At 36.7% G+C, this 19392-nt stretch overlaps 3 protein-coding genes across 3 annotated transcripts; 1 reads left to right on the forward strand and 2 right to left on the reverse strand.

Annotated features, from left to right (window-relative positions):
* Positions 1-68: 68 nt before the first annotated feature.
* On the reverse strand, positions 69-7466 carry AUG6 (HAUS augmin-like complex subunit). The gene is made up of 13 exons (XM_059595666.2): positions 7106-7466; positions 6910-6966; positions 6729-6823; positions 6029-6179; positions 5324-5449; positions 5039-5195; positions 4203-4263; positions 3801-4119; positions 3108-3233; positions 2165-2326; positions 1784-2036; positions 1145-1621; positions 69-762 (listed from the first exon to the last, which is right to left on the reverse strand). The coding sequence occupies exons 1-13, from the start codon at positions 7319-7321 to the stop codon at positions 722-724; spliced, it is 2241 nt and encodes a 746-aa protein (XP_059451649.2). The 5' UTR covers positions 7322-7466; the 3' UTR covers positions 69-721.
* A 2554-nt stretch (positions 7467-10020) lies between these two features.
* LOC132182383 (pentatricopeptide repeat-containing protein At2g13420, mitochondrial) lies at positions 10021-11739 on the reverse strand. Its single transcript, XM_059595614.2, has one exon. The coding sequence runs from the start codon at positions 11607-11609 to the stop codon at positions 10095-10097; it is 1515 nt and encodes a 504-aa protein (XP_059451597.2). The 5' UTR covers positions 11610-11739; the 3' UTR covers positions 10021-10094.
* Positions 11740-12599: 860 nt separating this feature from the next.
* PUX1 (plant UBX domain-containing protein 1) lies at positions 12600-16800 on the forward strand. Its single transcript, XM_059594245.2, has 8 exons — positions 12600-12788; positions 14099-14195; positions 14364-14432; positions 14901-14968; positions 15134-15263; positions 15379-15483; positions 16315-16539; positions 16644-16800. Exons 1-7 carry the CDS (start codon positions 12705-12707, stop codon positions 16521-16523), a joined length of 762 nt encoding a protein of 253 aa, XP_059450228.2. The 5' UTR covers positions 12600-12704; the 3' UTR covers positions 16524-16539; positions 16644-16800.
* Positions 16801-19392: the final 2592 nt, after the last annotated feature.

Below are 19392 nucleotides of genomic sequence, written 5' to 3' on the forward strand. Positions count from 1 at the left end.
AAATTTTAAAATTTGAGACCATCAACATCCCTAGAGAGTTTTGAGAATTCATATTCAGTGGATTAAGCTAAATAAAGGAAACATAACCCTTTACTCAACAATATCAATAAAATTAATCCAACAATTACAGACAGTAATTTCTCTCATTCCTGATGTATCCACAAAATACATTATCAAATTCGTGTGATACACATCTATCAAACACAGAATAATCAGTCAATCAACAATCAATTTTGACAGTTAAAACAAGAAGCTAGGTGGATGCAGTATTGCTGCCAGACACCCCTTAGGCTGAAAACCAAGCTTCACCTGCTACTTCTAAGCAAAGGGATGTAACATTTCTCTTCTTGGGTAACATTTTATAAACAAACTGTCAAGGAAAGTTTCCGACTACATTGGTTGGCTGTGGATTTTGTCCTCTAAGACCCAGGTCAGCATTCCAACATGTTACAACCATCTCAAGTTCCAGGCACGGGCCAAGCATGTATATAAGTGCTGCAATTGGCTCGTAGTTCCCTCCAAACAATAGGATAAAGAAACGTGCAGGATAGCAGCTGAATATACAGAACATGAAGGAAGAGTAATATCCCACAAACACCGCGTCATATAAAGATAATGGGAGAGGAGAGAATACGCGCACTGAGGAATGAAAACAAAACCGCCACAGCAACCAAACTATCTGGATCAAGAACATGAGAGTAAGGTTGCTCGAACATCTGTTTCAATGCTCCATCAAGGCCGTTTCAGTTTCTGACAGTGGAGCTGCAAGACAATTGAACAGACTTTCAGAATAATACAACCTCCCAACGGGAAAAATAGTAAGGACACGGTAAGTTCTCAATAACGTTAGGCAGGTGTACAGAACAAGAATGCTGCATATGTTAATCACGTATTTGTTGTAAAAGGGCAAAGATATGCTTGTAATATAATATGATGTAACAGAATATTATATAAAGTCTCTCATCCTATATAAGTTCATATTAAACAAATATTTTGGGTTCGAGGTTCTTACCATATCACAGTACAATACACATAATTACATGGTAAAGTAAAGCATTCAATAGTAAGAATGAGATCACCTAATGACCATAAATCAACACATAAATGCCTACAACTGGAATAGTTTGTGGCCAAACCAACGTACCAAGTAAGTCTTCATAAGAATCTGCTAATAGTGATGTGTCCATTAGGAAAGGAGGTGAGAAGACCTGCTCCTGAGATTCCTCAAAATCATAAAACGACCTTTGTGCATCAGAAGCTGCACCATTTGAGTCGCTAACTGAGAGAAACCCATTTACACTGTCAAACCCATGAAGTGAATCCAAATCATTTAACATGTCTGGAAACTCATCATACTTGCTCCTGACACTACCATCAGGAGGATGATTATCACGCAAGGAATTGTCTACTCGGGATACAAACAACCTTTTACTCCTAAAAGAAGAAACTTTGTTTTCTGGGCCCAGATTAGAAAACCCGGTTGTTGAAAGAGGTACAAAGAAGTGCTCGGAGCTTTCATCGGAATGACTTTCTCGTAATGATTCTGAATTGCAGGATTTCAACGACAGAGCAGCTTCTCTTACAGATCTCTTCAAGTTCTGAACATAGGAATTATCACTATCTGCAAAAACCATCGAGATTTAGAATCAAAACCTCTAATAAGTCTAAAGCTGTTTGTATACCAAGGTCTGTTTCTAATTGATAAATAGAATGCCTTTATAAAATCCATCAAGCTTATATTTGCAGATGGGTATGAAGTGAGGAGCAGGGAAGCTGCAGCAACCTTGTGGTATATTTTCAACTTGATTAATTGCAAGAGGCTGGTCGAGAGATTTCCTTTCAGAAAAGTTCTCTATTTGATTTGTTTGAGAAGCTGACGTGTTTCGTTTTTGCATATTTCCACCTTTTCCAGAAGAATTTGGTGTCACGCTAAACAACTGTGGGAGCTTTAAAGCAGGAGGACTCGCTGAGACCTTGTCAAGAAGAATGGTAGACATTTTCGTAGTCACCTCAGCAACATCATCACTGCTACTTTCCTGAATATTTCCACAAGACAAAGAATAAGAAAAAAAGATCAGTTCTATACACTGATTAGTCAAGGTTGGACGTATCAAAGTAGGTATAAAGCTTTCTGTGATATATATCACTCCATTCGAAGAATTACCAATGTCCTTCCACTGCTTTGAGCCTGAAGAGGTGAGGTTGATTGACCACGATGTCTGGTCATGGAAGGCAGAGTGGAGGATATACTCTGAACTTTCTCTGTACACTCTGATATTGACTTTTGTATAGCTGGAGCAACTTCCCTCAGTTGATTATTGAGCACCTGCACATGAGGAGTACTTGAGTTGGAAGAGTTTCAACAAGGCATCCTGTAAATACGCAAGCATACTGATCTTCAATCAATTTTTTTCTTTTCTTTCTTTGATGTGTTCTAGATAAAATCTCGAATGGTAACAAAATATCAGGAGATATGCATGTATCCTCATCTCACAGTTTCTTTCATAATTCTGTACCATTATGCTAGTTGACCATCAAAAAACTAAAAGCATTTAAACAGTTTACTTTATCCTATTATGCTTTTACTGCCAACATCAGCAACCAGTAAATAAGAACATAAAAAAGCATTATAACAACATCCAAAACTAAATGCATTATAACAGTTTAGTTTCTCCTATTATGCTTTTGCTGCCAACATCAGTAACCAGTAAATAAGAACGTAAGGAAGCATTATGTATTGAATATCAATGACAGAAGAGCAGTTCCAAATGAATAAGAAACCAAAATGGTGAGGTGTCAGAACAGTGACTGCTGCTCCCCAAGAACTGGGCCCATACAAATAAAGCACTTTTTTAAAAGATGAAGCTTTGTTACATTTGTAAACCAAGCAAAAAGATGTTGCCAGACATCTAAATGTGAATTTACAATGAAAAAACAACTTTCCATATAATACAAGTCTCTTCAGATCTTCACCTCAACTAAGAAGTTCCACCAATCATTTTAAGAAAACACTGTTCATCAGACAAAATCAGGTTGACGGAAGAACAACTAAGGTCATCATACACATTAAGAAAGAATAGCATGGAGAGCATTTGCATGTGCATTACCTGAAAGCTAGCTAAGTGTTGCTGATGCTCAGCAAGAGTTGTAGCTAACGATTCCGCATGGCCACTAGTACCACCATCCTGCGCACTCCGTAAAATTTCTGGACCTTCTCCATTATTAGCTTTTGCCTACAGAATAAACATTAAAAATGACAATGTGTTTTAGATACCAAAAGCATATTATATTAACAGACCAATTTTCTAAGTATGGCACAAAACAGAAAGGAATACTCCAAGTGTTTGAACTTTAGATAAGAAGCATTTTTGCTCCATTCTGGAGAAACCGGTAACCTATGTTTATCAAAAACAAATCCAGTAAGACAACCTCACTCACCATTAATGGAGTTTCTATTAACAGTAAAGCTCCAAGAGGTGACAAATATGATGATACTGTCCAAGCATGCAGACTAACAATAAGGGCATGCACATTTTTCAAAATGAAATTAGCAGGAGACTTCTGTGGACCATATGCCAAGAACCTTTTACCTAACATAAACAAGAAAGTGAAAGTATACATACAGAGGCTGGCATGAGTGGGATAAAAACCTTTGACATAAAAACCGGAAAACAGTAAGAAACTCAAAGTTTCGTGGACAACCATGGGGATTTGAATCACTAAATTACTAACATCTCAATAGCTGGTTACCGACAAACACACCATTGCAACAAAAAACTTGAACAAAGAAAAGAGCATACCAAATGAAGTGACTGCTTATGAATACGCTGTAAAGCATGTGTCCAACGCCTGATGATTTCAGCTACATCAACAGTGGGCTGGACCCTTCCACTTCTATCATCCACTCGAGAAAGTGTTTCATCATTTACTTGCGAATGGGATGAATCTAAATTCTTCAGTTTTTCCCTGTTTACATTGACATATGATCCATCACTCTGGTCTTTGTCATGCATATGTGTTGAAGGTAGGTCACCAGACTCGGCAGACAAGACATCTGAATAAGGAACCTGAGAACTCTGATCCATAGCCGCAAGCAAAGCTGATCCAGAGATGCGGTACCTGAAAAAGGAAATCTATGCATGAGTGGTTGAGTTAGAAAATGGCATCTACACAACTTGGAATGATGTGGGATGGTAAATTACCTGTGCTCACGGTGAGCTATCAAGTCCTCAATAGGGCCTGAAGCAAGAACTTCGTGTTGGCCTGTACATGAATGTGATCAGCTTTAAGATCATAACAGTATAATTACAAGAAAGAAAGAAAAATAAACGCCAGAACAAAAAGGAAAAAGGAAAATTAAGTAAAAAATCTAAAAATCTTAGCTCTTTTTTCTTTCATTCAGAAACCCAAAAAGAAAAAAGATTGTTTTCCAAGATACATGTCGTCAGCCAACAGGGAAGACACTTCAAGCATCTTTCAGTTTTCCCTGGTAGTTATAGCAAAAGAAGTCACTGATAAAATCAGCCTCAGAAAGCCCCTAAATAAATATGGTCCTAAACCCTAGTTAGAACCAAAACTAACAATAATAATAACCTTAAACAAAGACTAAAACAACTAAATGAAGAGATTAAAGCCTTATGACCAAGGCCACTTCTTGGCCTAGGATCTGCAGCTCAACTCACACACCAACAGGCACAAACATACTGCCTCATTCATAATACCGATGTATTATTGTAGTTTGTACTCAGATGTGTAAAGAAACTGATATGAGACCAAATATTTAAAGAAAAGGACAAGAACGAAATTTTCTGTGTAGTATACTCTCCCCAACATGAAATGCCTCTGACCACTGTGATAGAAAGAAGGGAACACAACTCGTGGAAGGCATACAAATAAGGATAAAAGATCATCCTTCCAAACATTGTAACTAATCCTACATTATATGGTTTAACAACCTCAAGAAATCAAGGACACTAAACTGAAATAATTCAAGTTTTGTAAGAAAATCATAAAAGAACCACAATGCTCTTGTACTCACTTTTGCGAGCTAATATAGACTCCCACAAGCGAGTAGCCTTTGAAACTAAATGGGAATTCTGACTCGAACTAGATACAAGGTCGTCCCAGAGTTCCCCTTCCAACTTCACTTTATTCCTTAGGTCATGCAGTTTTTCCAGCTCTTGCTGCAAATAAGCCTAAGTCCAAGTTTTCCAAGAAAATGCATAAGAAAAATAAAAATTATATATATATAATCCACGCGAAAAAAATTTCTGGTTATTAAACAAAAGCCCGTCCCAAAAATGTGAAGAAGTTTCCACCATACCTCTTCAGCACAAAGACCACGAAACTCTGCAGTCATTTCATGAGCCAAATTTGACCACATAGCCTGACGTTGTACTGCTGTTTCTGCATTCTTAAGAAATCTCCTCCGTTCAAGTGCCATTCTCGCCTGTTCAAGACATGAGGCTCAGATCACTGCTACTGAATGTAAAGTGGATTTCAAAACTGATGCTAACAAGAAAATCAAATGAAAACATAAACAACGCAAGGAGAGAAAGCAAGACAAGTCGAAATACACAGCAAAATGCTTTTCTTGAACATGATAGCAAACATTATTAACAATGCGCTATAAAATTAAATATTACAAGAACACCAAGTAGCCAATACAGAATATATTAAAATTAGTTCATGGCACACAGAAAAGCTATGACGCTGAAACTACGATATTTGGTTGTACGTCCTTTTATATCAAAAGAAGATAATTCAATTAAGGCCTAACGAATCAGAACAAAGAAAATACGTTCTCTAAAAGAAAGAACAAGGTGAAACCAGATAACTCCTAATGTCTCTCATTTTCAATCATGTCAAATACCTCATTTTGACACAATTACCACATGAAACAGCCATAATCATGAACTTCAGCAATTCAGAGACTACCAACAGCTTCAATCAATGACTTCAAATAGTTCATATTTTGATATTATTATTCATCGGTGAAAATTAAAAATATTAAAACAGTACTGCCTACCTTCGTTACAGGAAGTAGTGTAGCAGCGTGTGAAAAGGCTACATCTGTCAACGGTGCAGGCAGCGGATTAGAAGCTACATCAGCTGCAAAATTCCGTCTATGAACCTCTCGCAAAGCATGCAAAGAAAGTTGCCACAGGAGTTCAACAAACCTGCAGTCAACATAGGAGGTTTAAAATCTACTTCAGTTACATCCCCGTCTACCATCATAAAAAACACAAATCCACACAGTGTGCACAAATAATGAAAAAAAAAAAAAAAAAAAAAAAAAAAAAAAACTTAACAATGTTTTAGTAAAAACTAAAAAGTGGTAAATCCAATCTGACCAATTGGGTTATTCAGGACTCAAAAGAAATTCCTCATGCAGCTCCAATTCTTAAATGATTATCTTCCATAGTTCCATACATTAGTTTGTATATCAAAACAGTACCCTAAACTTATAAATCATGTAGTTTCCATACGGGACCAAAGTAACCAAATCTTCCACTTAACTGGGCCTAAAATACACCCATTAGGCTCACTGAAGATCCATAAAACATCAAATAGAACTTAACCAATAGGTTTTCTTAATCCATTTGCGTTCACTTTCCTAAGTTTTCCCACCAGCGAAACGCTAATTCTACTAAGTCCATATAACTTCAAAGCATAAATGCACATGAAAAACAATCAAAAAACAAAAACAAAAAGCATCACCAACTAACCTCGGTCCACAACACGTAGCAAGCGACGAAACCCTCGAATTGCTCCTTGGAAGCGCACCTTGCGATTCGAGCTCGCTAATAATCCCTTGCACAACCTAACGCAACCATGCTCAAATTCAACCCAAAAAGTTCAAAAAAAAAATTCCGAAAAACAATGAAATCATCGATTTTCGTTTTCTACCTTACGGAAATCCCTCGATTGCGCCGAGTCGAAGATTGGCCAGACCTTGTCGAAATCCTGGAACGATCCCAAACCAATCAGAGAAAACAAAACCAGAAAACCACAAAGCAGATCAACATCAAAGTAAAACCTATACGCACACACACATATACGTATAGTATACGTGAATGTAGAGATGTGAGGGGCAGAACGGTACTTTGGCGGACTGAATTGGGCCACGGAGAGACGAGAGAATGAAGTAGAGGAGCTGCTCGCCGAGCTTCGGATTCGAGTGACGGAAGAGTCCGACCCGAGGGACGCCGTTGGAGCCTCCGACTCCGATCACCGCCGGATCCAGCCCTAACAGCAAGCAGTTGGTGTACATTGCGCTCTCTAACTCTATCTCTCTTTCTTTCTCTCTATCCATCGTCATCACCAAATCCCCCCCCTCTCTCTCTCTTCCCCCCCTCTCTCTCTCGCTCACTCGCTCTATAGGTTTCCACTTTCCTCTCAGTGTTCTGGTTGGTTTTTTGAATTATTTTTTAAATTTTCTTTTGGTTCGGGTTTTTGCGAAACGAAGGTCCTTGTGGAAGTGGGTAATTGTGAAGATGGGGCGCGATTTGAACGAACAGGGGTGGATTTTTAATATTTAGAAAATTTGAGGACGATGTGTGAATTTTTGGCTTGTGGGGGATTCTTGTGCTTTGCTTCGTTTTCTTATGATGTGGAGGGGCCCACGTTTGGAAGCCGATTCGGGAATTTGAAATGGCGGAGGGTGAGAGGTGGGCCACAGCTAACGTGCGCCGGAGGCACTGTTGCCGGCCTGCTTGCTTAATTGATTCGTCTGGTGGCTTTTGTGATTTACATTATAGTTCTACCCAATATTTTGTTTATCATATTTACCCTAAATTCTAAAAACATTTACCATTTTCACTCAATTTTTTTTTTTTTTTTTTTTACCGTTTTGGCTTATTAATTCCATACCCAAAAAGTAGTAGTTTTTTTGGAATACATAGGCATGATTGATTACAGTAAAGGTGCATTTTAGGCATTTTAGAAGCCATTGTAAGGAATTCTAGAGATATATTATTTTAAGACGATTACATCTTTATTCTGGGAATAGGTATGACGTTGTACTATAATTATTTCATTATCTCCAGATTATGTTTAGATATATGTTTTATGTGTAGACGTAGTCTTTATAAGATTAGTTTATTTTGATATCAAGTTCAAGATATATGACATCATTTAAGATGTTAAATAAAAGTGACATCATTTAAGATTTTTCACTGGAGGGGGGGTCAAAACATGAATCAAACAAGAAGAAAGGGTCAATTCTAATTTTAATAAAAGCCAAGCTTAATTTTGAAGCTTAATAAAAGGGATGTCCCTTGTACATGTGTCTTTTTTTGTCTTTTCGTCGTTTATTTTTCCCATTGGGTAGTATTTGTTGCTTAGCTTGGGTGCCAACTATCCTCAATATATATATCTTCAAAGTGCAAAGGATGAGTAAATAGAATGGCTACACAAGGGACGAGGATGTGATACTGGTGCATATATGTTTGTTTTCCAATAGTCGGTTTGGTCTCGTGATTTTCCACCTCAAAATTGAGACAAGTTATTATTATTATTTATTTTTGTAAGATTGATTTTTAAAAAATGACGGTAATATAAAAAAGTATGCGTTTTCAAATTAGAGGCAATAAATGCGTTTATAAAAACACATATGGCTCGGTTGGCAACGCCTTCTATAGTTTTTTTTTTTTTTTTTTTCTTAACAAAAAAGTTCATGTTTAGAATTGCGTTTGAAAAATAGAACTTTTAAGTAAAAAAGAATTTTTGGACAAAAGCTTTATTTTTAAGCTTTTGTCAAAGTACATTTTAGTCATTTTTAAGCTTTTTTTGACCCTTAAAATGCTTTTAATTTTTTTTCCAAACGAGTATTTTTTCTTCAAACGAATTTTTTGAGTATTAAAATCACTTTTAGACCTCTCAAACACAATCCCAAACATGCCTAAAGTATAAACAATCAACTTAAAATTAATTTTACCTTTATCATATCACAACCAAAAAAATAAAAAATACACTCTAAAAAGTATTGTCAAATGAATTTAATTATTCTAAAGGTTGAACCACAATTTTATTAAACACTTAATTATATTTTTAAATCACACCTTCTAAATTTTTTTTACTTTAAATTGCAAAATCAACCCAACCATAAGTAGAAGTGATAGGCATTGAGTTGATCTCACCATTTGATTGGTCCATCCAGCATAATGATGCGCAAAGCTGGTCAGCTAGTTCTACGTGGCCTTTGCATATTAAAAGAAAAAAAGATCTAAATGGCTGTTCATTATGTCTTCTATTTCTTAATTGTTCTTTTGCTTTCTATTTTAACTATTAATTTGGTATGAGATGATTGAGTGACTTTTGAATGCATTCATGTGCAATATTTGTGTTCCCTTTTTTTTTTTTAATTGCAAGGCATTTTTTATTTCATTAGACGACTAACTTGTTACTAAAACGTAATTAATTAAAGATTCATTTAATTGTGCGATTTCAAAAAGTATAATTTTAGGCGGTCGAAGCCACCCCATAGCCCCTAGAGGTGATTCGGCCACCCCCGAGGGTTAAATTTTTTTTTATTTTTTTTTATTTTTTTTTATTTAAACCCTTGGGGTGGTTTGGTAGTATGATTTTAGGTGGCCGAAGTCACCCTATGGCCCGGCTACCCCTAAAGGCCAATTTTATTTATTTATTTATTTATTTATTATTTGGACCATTGGGGGTGGCCGAACCACCCACAAGGGATTAAGGGCCACCTTTGATTTTAATTTTTTATTACTTGATTTTAATTTTTTATTATTTTAATTTTAATTTTCTTTTTAAAAGTTAATTAATATTTTATTATTTAAATTTGAATGAGATACGTAGCGTGGTGTGGGCTGTTGAATGAAAGTAGACCGACGGGATGAACAATTAGAAAATCTCCAATTATCCCTCTAATGGGAGGAGATCCAGATCCCAATTTATAGGGGACAAGTAATTTTTTTTTTTTTTTTGTGGCAATCTTATAATCACAATTCAAATTTAGAAGACAAATGACTTTTTATTCAGCAAGCAGAGACTAACTAATTAAACCAACCTTCAAATAATAAAACAGTCAAAAAGGTTAAGAGTACATAAACACTTTACATATCTGCAGATCATCTCCTATATGGCTTCAAATGATAATTCTGGAACTCTGAAGCAAATGTTATTGACTCTTCATCAAGTTTCTTCTTTAATCTTCTCCAAGTTCTCAACATATCAGATTGTATTAGGCCCCTGTAAAGTGTCTCAAAAGTTACCTTCCGTGGGAGAAAGCCCCTCTCTATCATCTCCACAAAAAACTGGCACGCCTCTCTCCACTTCTTTTTCTCACATAACCCATGAATCAACATTGTATATGAATCCAAATCTGGACCTTCCCCACACTCGCTCATATCATCCCATAAGCCCTTCACAATCTCCATACGATTCAACTTCAAAAACATCCCCACCAATATGTTATAGGTGTGAATACTAGGCATACACAAACCCTCCTCCTTCATTTTCTTATACAACTTTAAAGCACTATCCACATCTTTTCTTCCCCTATACTCCTTAAAGAAACAATTATAAGTAGCGGCACATAGACTAACCCCATTCCTCCCCATCTCCTCAAGCAACTTCTCTGCATCATCAAGCCTCCCACATGAACAAAGACACTTGATCACCGAAGTATATGTTGCCACACTCGGAGAGATCCCTTTCTCCTTCATCAACCTCAACTTATCAAGTGACAACTCAGGCTTATGTGCCCGGCTATACACATGAAGCACGATCGAAAAACTAGTTACATCTGGCTCAATCCCTCTCTCCCTCATTTCATCGAACACCTTCTCCACGTTCCTTATCGTCCTCTCGAACCTACCCTCTGGATGCAAACTCGCCCGCCTACAAATCCCATTCAACAAAACATTATACGTAACCACATTCGGCTCGATCCCTCTCCCCACCATGTCGTTCAAAAACTTCTCCCCCATATCAATCCTACCAATCTTGCACCACCCATATATCAAAATGGTATACATTTTAGTATCTGGCAAAAACCCGTGTTTCTTTTTGTTAAAAACCTCGGTTGCAACCTTAACAAACCCATACTTGCAAAGGGTGTCCAACAGATAACAAAAATCTTCATTGCTGGTTTTGATTTGACTAAAACCTTCAATGTCATCGAAAGCACGAATGGCTTGGCGTGTAAGGCCAGCGGTGATGAGTCTACGGATCAAGATCAAGAACGTGGTGGGTGTGGGGAGGAGGTTGTGTTGGTCCATTTCGATAACGAGCTGCCAAGCGAGATCGAACTGGCGGACTTTGGCGACGAGGTCGATGAGGAGGTGGTAGGAGGTGGGAGTGAGAGGAGAGGAAGGGAGGGACTTGGAGTAGTTGAAAAGGGCGAGGGCGATCTTGGAAGAGTGTTTGAGGCGGATGAGGGTTTGGTGGAGGAGGTGAGGGGTGAGAGTGATGCCGTGGAGCTGGAGAGAGGCCTCCATGGCGTGGAAGGGGTTGTGGTGGTGGAGCAGCATCTTCGAGATGGACTCGGCCTCGTTTGAGGTCTCAAGAGCGGGGAGGTTGAGAGAAGAGAAGGGGCGGATTCGGGAGGAAAGCAAGCGAGTTTGGTTTATCCTTAACGCCATTGATGGCTTCTCTCAGCTGTCAACAATAAGGAATCAGGTATTTTGGAATAAAATGGCTGAAATAACAACGTAAATTCGATCAACATTCAACGGAGAGTGACGAGTAACGAAAATCATCGGTCCAATGATTGGGAAGAGAACCGCAGGAATTGCAGAAAAGGTCTGAGGTTTTAGTGGGTTTACTCGCTTCATGGGCCTAACTTTGGGCCTCAGCTTTGGGACAAAATTCAAGGATCCACCAAGCCATAATTTGTTGGGCGCTTGTTAAGATTTGGGAGTCTATTCATCCAAAAATAAAATTGTTAAATCAATAAAATTAAGAAGGCAACTTAGATTATCCCATAAAAAATATCTCAACTCTAAATCAAATAATAATATCCCATAAAAATATCAAATAATAATTATAACAATAACAATAATTATTAAAATAAGAGGTGGCAAAAAAATCACATATATGAACACCTTTAAAAATGCTAGTTATAGAGTGCTCAAGTAATCGAGTTTAACGCCCTTGAGTAACAAGAGACTCTTTGCATCTAAATAGTAATTAGAATGGATCAAGTGTTACAATTTTTTAAAAACTCACGTGACAGTATATATTTTATAAAAATAAGTGTCATACGGATTGTCATATCAGTTTATAAATGTGGTAAATATCATGTAGACCGTCATTTGGCATACAACAATATAATGGCCTAAGTGATAAGTGCCACATAAATTATCATATTTATTTATTAAAAATTTATAATAAAAATTATAATACTCTTAGCAGCAATTTATTTTGGTATTCAACGACCTTCTAAAAATGGTTAGAAATAAAGTGAGGACTTTTTATGTCGGTTGGGTTGGCTTTACACGAGTAGGAAACCCAATCTCACAATGAGCACTATAAGAAGAGCCCAAATTAGATTTCAGGCCCATGTGAACTCAATCTAAGAAAAGCTCGGCCCACAAATGGGGAGTATGTACACGTGCGTGCGAGCGATGACTTGCACGAGGAGGAAAGAAATTCCCAGACGGAGAGGGAGAAATCCCGGTGGATAAAAATCCAGGAGAGCGTAGACATACACAAGATTCGCTGTCCTTTGTTCTCTAATGGTTGCTGAAGCTCCTGCTCCACTACCTTTGAAAAGAAGAAGGTTCACAAACATTGATCCAATGGAGGTTGAAGCTGCTAAGGTTATTTTTCTTCCAAAACTTCACTTTTTTATGGTATTTGTATATGCAATATGCAATGTTTTGTTGATCTTTATCGACTTACTGGTTCAAGTCTTTGTTTTTGATAATGGGTCGCTCTGGGTTTTGTCTAAGATGGTCTGATTGTGCTTTAATTATTCAAGATTGGAAGATTTTTCTCGTGGGTTTGGTGGCAATATTGTTGGTCTTTCAATTTTTGTGTGTTTCTGTTTATGCTTTTTAGATTTCTGGAAAGTTTGAAGCGATATATAGATATTGCCGTATGCCCGGGTTTTGATGTCAAGTGTCAACCTTGATTTTGGAACACAATAGAGTGGCAGAACAGAGGAATTTACGGGGTAAATCTTTGAATAGATAATAATGGACAAGAATGAAAATATTCCAATTTTAGTTTATGCATCTTTTTAGCTTATAAAGTTTACAATGTATAATATGGGTACTACTGTGAGCTTTTAATCAAGATTTGGTTTCTTTTCTTTTCTTTTCTTTTTTTTTTTTTTTTTTTTTTAATGTAATTCATCCTTCGTTTTTGTGCTCTCAAGTCATCAAGAATCAATTAATCTACGTGATCTTGTTTGTCAAATGAAAAATACATAAACTTGAATTAACTAAAGGCTTGGGTCTTGTACCATTGATTCTTTTCTAGCTCTTTAGTAGTTTGAATTGGCCAATAGAACAAAATTTTGCCGAATTTAATTTGTCTCCACGTGCATTCCCCCCCCCCCCCCCCCCCCCCCTCCTAATTCATGGTAATAAGTCCTATTAAACTGTTGAATTTCATTGGAAAGAAGCTGAATACTTGTAAAAGGCGGTCTGTGAGGAAACATGAATATTGTCGGGGCTTGTCAGATTGATATAAGAAGTTATGGACTTATATTAGGATGGTGGGTGGCGTCTCAGGTTCAGTTCCCGGGGAGTATGTGAGTTACTTACCAATCCAGAAGAAAGAGGTTATGGACATATCTCCCAATTAAGCTGCCTGTTTTAGTAACCAACCAGGTTCTCTGTCAATGATGGTTTTCCCATGATGAAATCCACAAGTGAATGTTTAAAGGATCACATTTCAACTCTTGTGATCTGAATGTTTGATGTATTCTTGTTACTCTTCATCATGTTAGTATCTACTCTTCCTAGCTCAAATGACAACTTGCCCACTTTCCTGGATGACCCACGTTTGGTGAATTTTTCAAATTACACTCTCAGACTGAGACTATTTCAATTTCAGTGTCACATGGCTTATGGTATACTCTCCTGGTGTGACATTTTGTTAATTTCTTTTTTAATGGTATCAGGCCAAGTTTGCAGCTATTAAAGAAAAATTTGGGCGAGAACTCCGTGTATTTCAAACACCAGCACTTTCTCCATCCTCAAATGAAGCGTCCAATAGTGGTATGCCGTGTTTCCAATTTTATATCTTCTTCCTTATGCCAAAATATGCACATAGTCTCATAAGTTACCTATTGGGCCAGTTATCTTTTAGAACACCTGCAAAATAAATTTTTCTCAATGTCATAATGATAATCTCTTTTATTCTTTTTCTCGGATGTTGTATGGCAGAGGAGACAGATGACTTCTATGAGTTCACTGCCGAGGACTATTATCGAATTTTAGCAGCTAAAAAGGAAGGTAATATTGATGATGGCCCTATTTTATGAGTGGTTGTATGAAAAGATGGGGCTGTTCTTTTACTAAACTATTTTGAAACACCTGTTGCAGATCTGGGAAGAACTAAATGTAATTCCTATTGATAAAATTTATTTTATTGGTGGTCACATAAATGGGTTTATTGTAGTTTTGCTTGAAGTTATAAATTTTGGTACATTAGATTATAACCCATGTCTCATGGTGTGGTATGAATATAAGCAAGGAATGGGAAACCTCTTCTGCTTTCTTATTTCTTGGGAGTCTTTCCCACATATACATAGTTTTTTGTTTTTTGTGTTTCCTGAGAATGGATATAAAAGTTGAACGATAGGAGAAGTTCAATAGAAATCTATTGGGCATTTAACACATGTTTATGCACATATAAATACAAGTATGCATGTGTGAGATATGTTGGATACTTTTTCTAATGTGCAATGGAATAATGAACAGATAAATTATTGAGGACACGAAAACTCCGAGAAGCAGAAGAGGCAGCTCGTAGGTCAAAAGCAACAAAGGTGCTCAATGGAACCCTTCTTGTTAAGATTTATTCTTCTTCTTTTTTTGCATGTTTTTTAGCATCCACTACTAATTATCATACACTTTATGATGCAATCCAAACTTTAGCTTGGTTCAGTAGAGACTTTAACATTTTCAATGAAATTTTCTTCTCATGTATGTAGGCTGTGATTAGGGTTCGTTTTCCTGATCATCACACATTAGAGGTGACATTTCATCCATCGGAGACAATGCAGAGCTTGGTTGATCTTCTCATGAAAGTGGTTGCTCGACCAGAACTACCATTCTATATATGTATGCCTATCAAAATCAAAATATTGTATAAGATTTGATTTATTTTTAACAATTATCTGAAAGACAGATATTAATAAGGGTGGTTTATGAAGGGTAAACTTTGGTTATGTTGCAGATACTACTCCTCCTAAGAGGCAGATAAAAGACATGGCACAAGATTTTTACAGTGCTGGCTTTGTTCCTGGGGCGATTGTGTATTTTTCATATGATCTACCAAAAGGTTAGTAATGATTTTTGATGCCATAATTCAATTGAAATATTTCTGCCTTAATGTTCATGTCTAGTTGTAACTTTTGCTTTATCGCCTTTATATACCTACCATTGTCCTAATTAAATTAATCTTTTGCATTGATATCATGCCTTTGTCCAATTTTAGGTTAGGCTGAGGATTTCAACATTTTATTCTTTTTGGTCCTTCAGGATTACTGTCTTCTCTTTAGTAGATTCATTGTGACTAATGTTACCTTGTTAATAGCATGCTTGACTTTCACCATGCCATTGATGTGTATCATAGAGCAACTCTTGCTTGACACTATGCTTTTTAACTTTCTAGAGTCCACCGTGGAAATCATTGAATCCATGGTTCATTTGTGTAGCTAGGGCATCCTCCAGTGAAGTCTTTAAGAACATTGTCATCCAAAAGATGGTTTAGTTTTTGACCTGTCCTAGCCACTAAATTCTTGCTTACTAATCTAGCTGAAAATTTCGATTTTATGTTGACTATTGAGGTTGAGGATCTAGGGCTGGTTCTTCTTTTCACAAATAGGGCAGGGCAAAACCACCCGAACCCGCCCTGAGCCGACCCAAGCTGCCTGGTCCGCTCCCAACAACCTTCGGCTTGGGTTGGTAATGGTTTTATGATTCCGACTGGGTTGGGTCGGTGTTCATTTTGCGGTGGAGGAACTGAATACCAACCCGTCCCAACCCGATGACAAAGAATGCCACCATCACCCCTCCCCTTTTTATTCAATTGTTCTCGATTAGCTTTTAGCAATTATGATGTGGCAATAACTAATGCTATATAATTCATCTTTTCTCATGGCATCTTCAGGTGATGATTCTACATATGCCAATTCAGGCCCCTTCCTTCAGGAAGAGATTGCGTCTTTGAAAGGTTTGGAACTCATTGCAGAGCAGAGCCAGCAGGCAGAACCTGTTCAACCCACACCAGAACCTGTGACAGCAGCACCCTCCCCCATCGTCCAAGATCAGAAGCCTGCCGGGAAGAAACCTGTGAAGCCCAAGTGGCTGAAAATGTGATATGGCAACTATGGAGGTCAGCTCCTTGTTCCTTTTTGGACCATTTCTTCCATTTAACTGAGGCGATTTCTGTTCATCTCATTATGCTAATTCTGGGTGGTTCTGGTTTGGTTACTGCAGGCAAGCTTCAACATGTGACTTCAGTAATCTTAAGCATATTTACCGCTACCTTATGTTTTGTTAGGTTGTTCATACTTCTATGGTGTTGTACGGATGTCGGTTATTTGTATTATACCTCAGTCCTTCCGAAAATAACATGGTTGGATCTTTTGTTGTTTGTCTAATCTTTTAAATGGTGTCTTGTGTCGTTTGACAATTCTGGCAAACCCCTCCCGCACTCTTCTTCTTCTTCAAGCTCTCTTCTTCTTCTTTTAAATGGGGGCGGATGTTGTTCAAGGATCAAAGTATGCATTTCTTGGACTAAGTTTTGTTTTGTTGTATCATGGTGTATTTGTTCAAATGATCAAATACATCATATGACAACATATACATCATTAAATCTGTAAAATCTAATTTGAACTATAAAATAGAGATGATCGTATTCTATTGAGTTTCAATCACGAGGTCATTGGAGGATGAGGGATGGTTTAAAGGTTAGGCTCATTCGTGTTTAGTATGTAGCCAATTGTGGGTTTGTTAGCATGCAAGCGACATGTAGCTGTTATCTTTGAATAATCCTAAAATAAACACATTTGTATCGTATTACTATTTCATTTTGTTGACGTAGCTAAGCCAATCAATGGTATCAATCCATGGATTAATTATTGTTAAAAAAAAAAAAAAAAAAAAAATTAAGAACTGATTGTCATCGTAAGATAATAGTAAAATAAAAATGTCATTGAATTTTTCTCCCAAAAGATTTATGGCACAACTCAACCACCATAATGGTAGCAATACTATCACCACTAAATGACACCTATACCAACATACCTAGAAACCATATGCATAATACCTTCCCGGCTTCGCCATCACCCCTCGTAAGGCCACTTTACAGCTCCAACAATAGAACTAGCACAATGGCAATAATAATAATGACACCTTCAAAAGACACCTAGGCCTACATATCCAATAATGCAATAAGTCACAAGTGTCCCACTTTTGTCGGGGCATAGGGGGCCCTTCAACCAGTTTTAAGGATAAAGACTAATTAATTATTTGGTGGAGTGGAGTAATGGGGTTGGTATTCTCATCATGATGAAAAATAATTTAAAGAAAAAAAAAAAAAGACTTTGAAAATTGAATGTGGCATGATTCATGAACTAATAACTATGATGAAAAAAAAAAAACTATGATGGGAATTGGAAAGAAATTGCACCGGGAAAGCTACTATATAATAGTGGAGGTTTCTCCCAACAAAAAAAAAGTAAAAGGGAAACAAGACAGGAAAACAACGGTGGAAAAAACCAAATTGAACCACCCACTATTAGGGAGAGTCTTTCCCAAGGTCAAGAGGAAGAATCCGGATTCCGAATCCGGAATGGAGAGAGGGTTCTCCGTCTTTTTTGGGATTTTTGACTTCCAAGTTGGTATGCTCCGACATAATATAAGACTCGCTTCCCACACTTGAGGACGAATATTTTGAAAGAAACAACACGAATAGAAAACACTTTTTTCCACCCAAAAATCAAATAAAAAATGCAGTCAAAAAAAGGGAAGAAAGAAAGGAACATTTTTTTCGTTAAAATAATTTAATTTATTAAATCGGTATATATGTTCAAAAAATTAAAAATATATAAAAATTGAGAAAATCTTTTATCAGGACCATCATGATAACACCCTTTTTACAGCCCCCAATCAATAATAGATACATAAGCAAAAAAATAAAAATAAAAAGTACACAAAAATAAGTTGGACCAAAATACACTAGATTTTATGATGATAAAATTCCTAAAAGGTTAACCTTCTACCTCTAAGTTTTAGTTTTGAATTCAAAAACAAGTTTTGAGGCATTAGAAACGGGTTTTAGGGCATTATAAACGGGTTTTGAGGCATTAAAAATAGATTTTAAGGTGAGTCATAGCTGACGAGGTTTAAGATATTCATCGTCGGCCAAACCCGTGGGTCTTGTCGGCTACAGGGTTTTTTTTATTTGATTTGGTATGATTGTTCTTATTTTTATTTTTTACATTTTTTTAAGTTGATAATGTGTCACATAATAATTAGATGCTACAAAATAAGTGTTATCAGGATAGACATGATATTAGGGGCTATAAAAAAAAATTACATGTATTTTAAATACCTACTTGCTGTGAGCGTGCAACGTGTGTTCCCAATAATAAAGGAAGACCAAGCAAAAGGTGAATCCTCTAACAATCACTTCAAACCTACCGACCCAGAATTGTAGATGAAAAATGTGTTCTAACTTCTAACTACCACTCAAATCATTTCACGTTTAATTAACCTTGATTTATTTAATTAATTAATATTGGGGTAACATTAGAAACCACGCTTTTAATTAATTAATAAGCGATAATTTTATGTGTCAAAATTATCAATGGGGTACAGTACATTGACTAGCCCAACATGGTGGCTGCTGACATGGCTTATGACTACCAACCTCTCTGGACTCTTCTCCATCATCCTGCTCCACCATTTGTCTCAAACTTTGACTTTCTAATCCCTCGCTGCAAAAAATCTAATTTGCTTCAACCAATGCACCTTCTCGTTCTTTATTTTTGTTTTTTTAATAATGTTTGAAAAAATTCATTTGTTTGGCTCTCAATTACTTTTCTTTTCCATTTGATTTGGTATGTAATGTTGAAATAAAAGTATTTTCTTTTGGTCTTTGTTTCCTTTTTGTTAGGAATTACTAACCACCTGCTAACGGCACTAACTACTTTTGAAGATAGAAAAAATTGCTAACTGCTTA

This window comes from Corylus avellana, chromosome 5 (genome assembly GCF_965113065.1).
Source record: "Corylus avellana chromosome 5, dhCorAvel1.hap1.2, whole genome shotgun sequence".
NCBI classification, from domain to species: Eukaryota; Viridiplantae; Streptophyta; class Magnoliopsida; order Fagales; family Betulaceae; genus Corylus; species Corylus avellana.

What these genes read in the sequence shown, in the direction of transcription:
- LOC132182383 (XM_059595614.2), bottom strand. Translation starts at nt 11,609, where the DNA reads ATGGCGTTAAGGATAAACCAAACTCGCTTGCTTTCCTCCCGAATCCGC.
- PUX1 (XM_059594245.2), top strand. Translation starts at nt 12,705, where the DNA reads ATGGTTGCTGAAGCTCCTGCTCCACTACCTTTGAAAAGAAGAAGGTTC. An exon ending in TTTAGCAGCTAAAAAGGAAG is followed by an intron (nt 14,433 to 14,900) that starts GTAATATTGATG and finishes AATAATGAACAG; the next exon opens with ATAAATTATTGAGGACACGA. An exon ending in TTCATATGATCTACCAAAAG is followed by an intron (nt 15,484 to 16,314) that starts GTTAGTAATGAT and finishes TGGCATCTTCAG; the next exon opens with GTGATGATTCTACATATGCC.
- AUG6 (XM_059595666.2), bottom strand. Translation starts at nt 7,321, where the DNA reads ATGACGATGGATAGAGAGAAAGAAAGAGAGATAGAGTTAGAGAGCGCA. An exon ending in GCCCAATTCAGTCCGCCAAA is followed by an intron (nt 6,967 to 7,105) that starts GTACCGTTCTGC and finishes GGATCGTTCCAG; the next exon opens with GATTTCGACAAGGTCTGGCC. An exon ending in CACTACTTCCTGTAACGAAG is followed by an intron (nt 5,450 to 6,028) that starts GTAGGCAGTACT and finishes TGTCTTGAACAG; the next exon opens with GCGAGAATGGCACTTGAACG.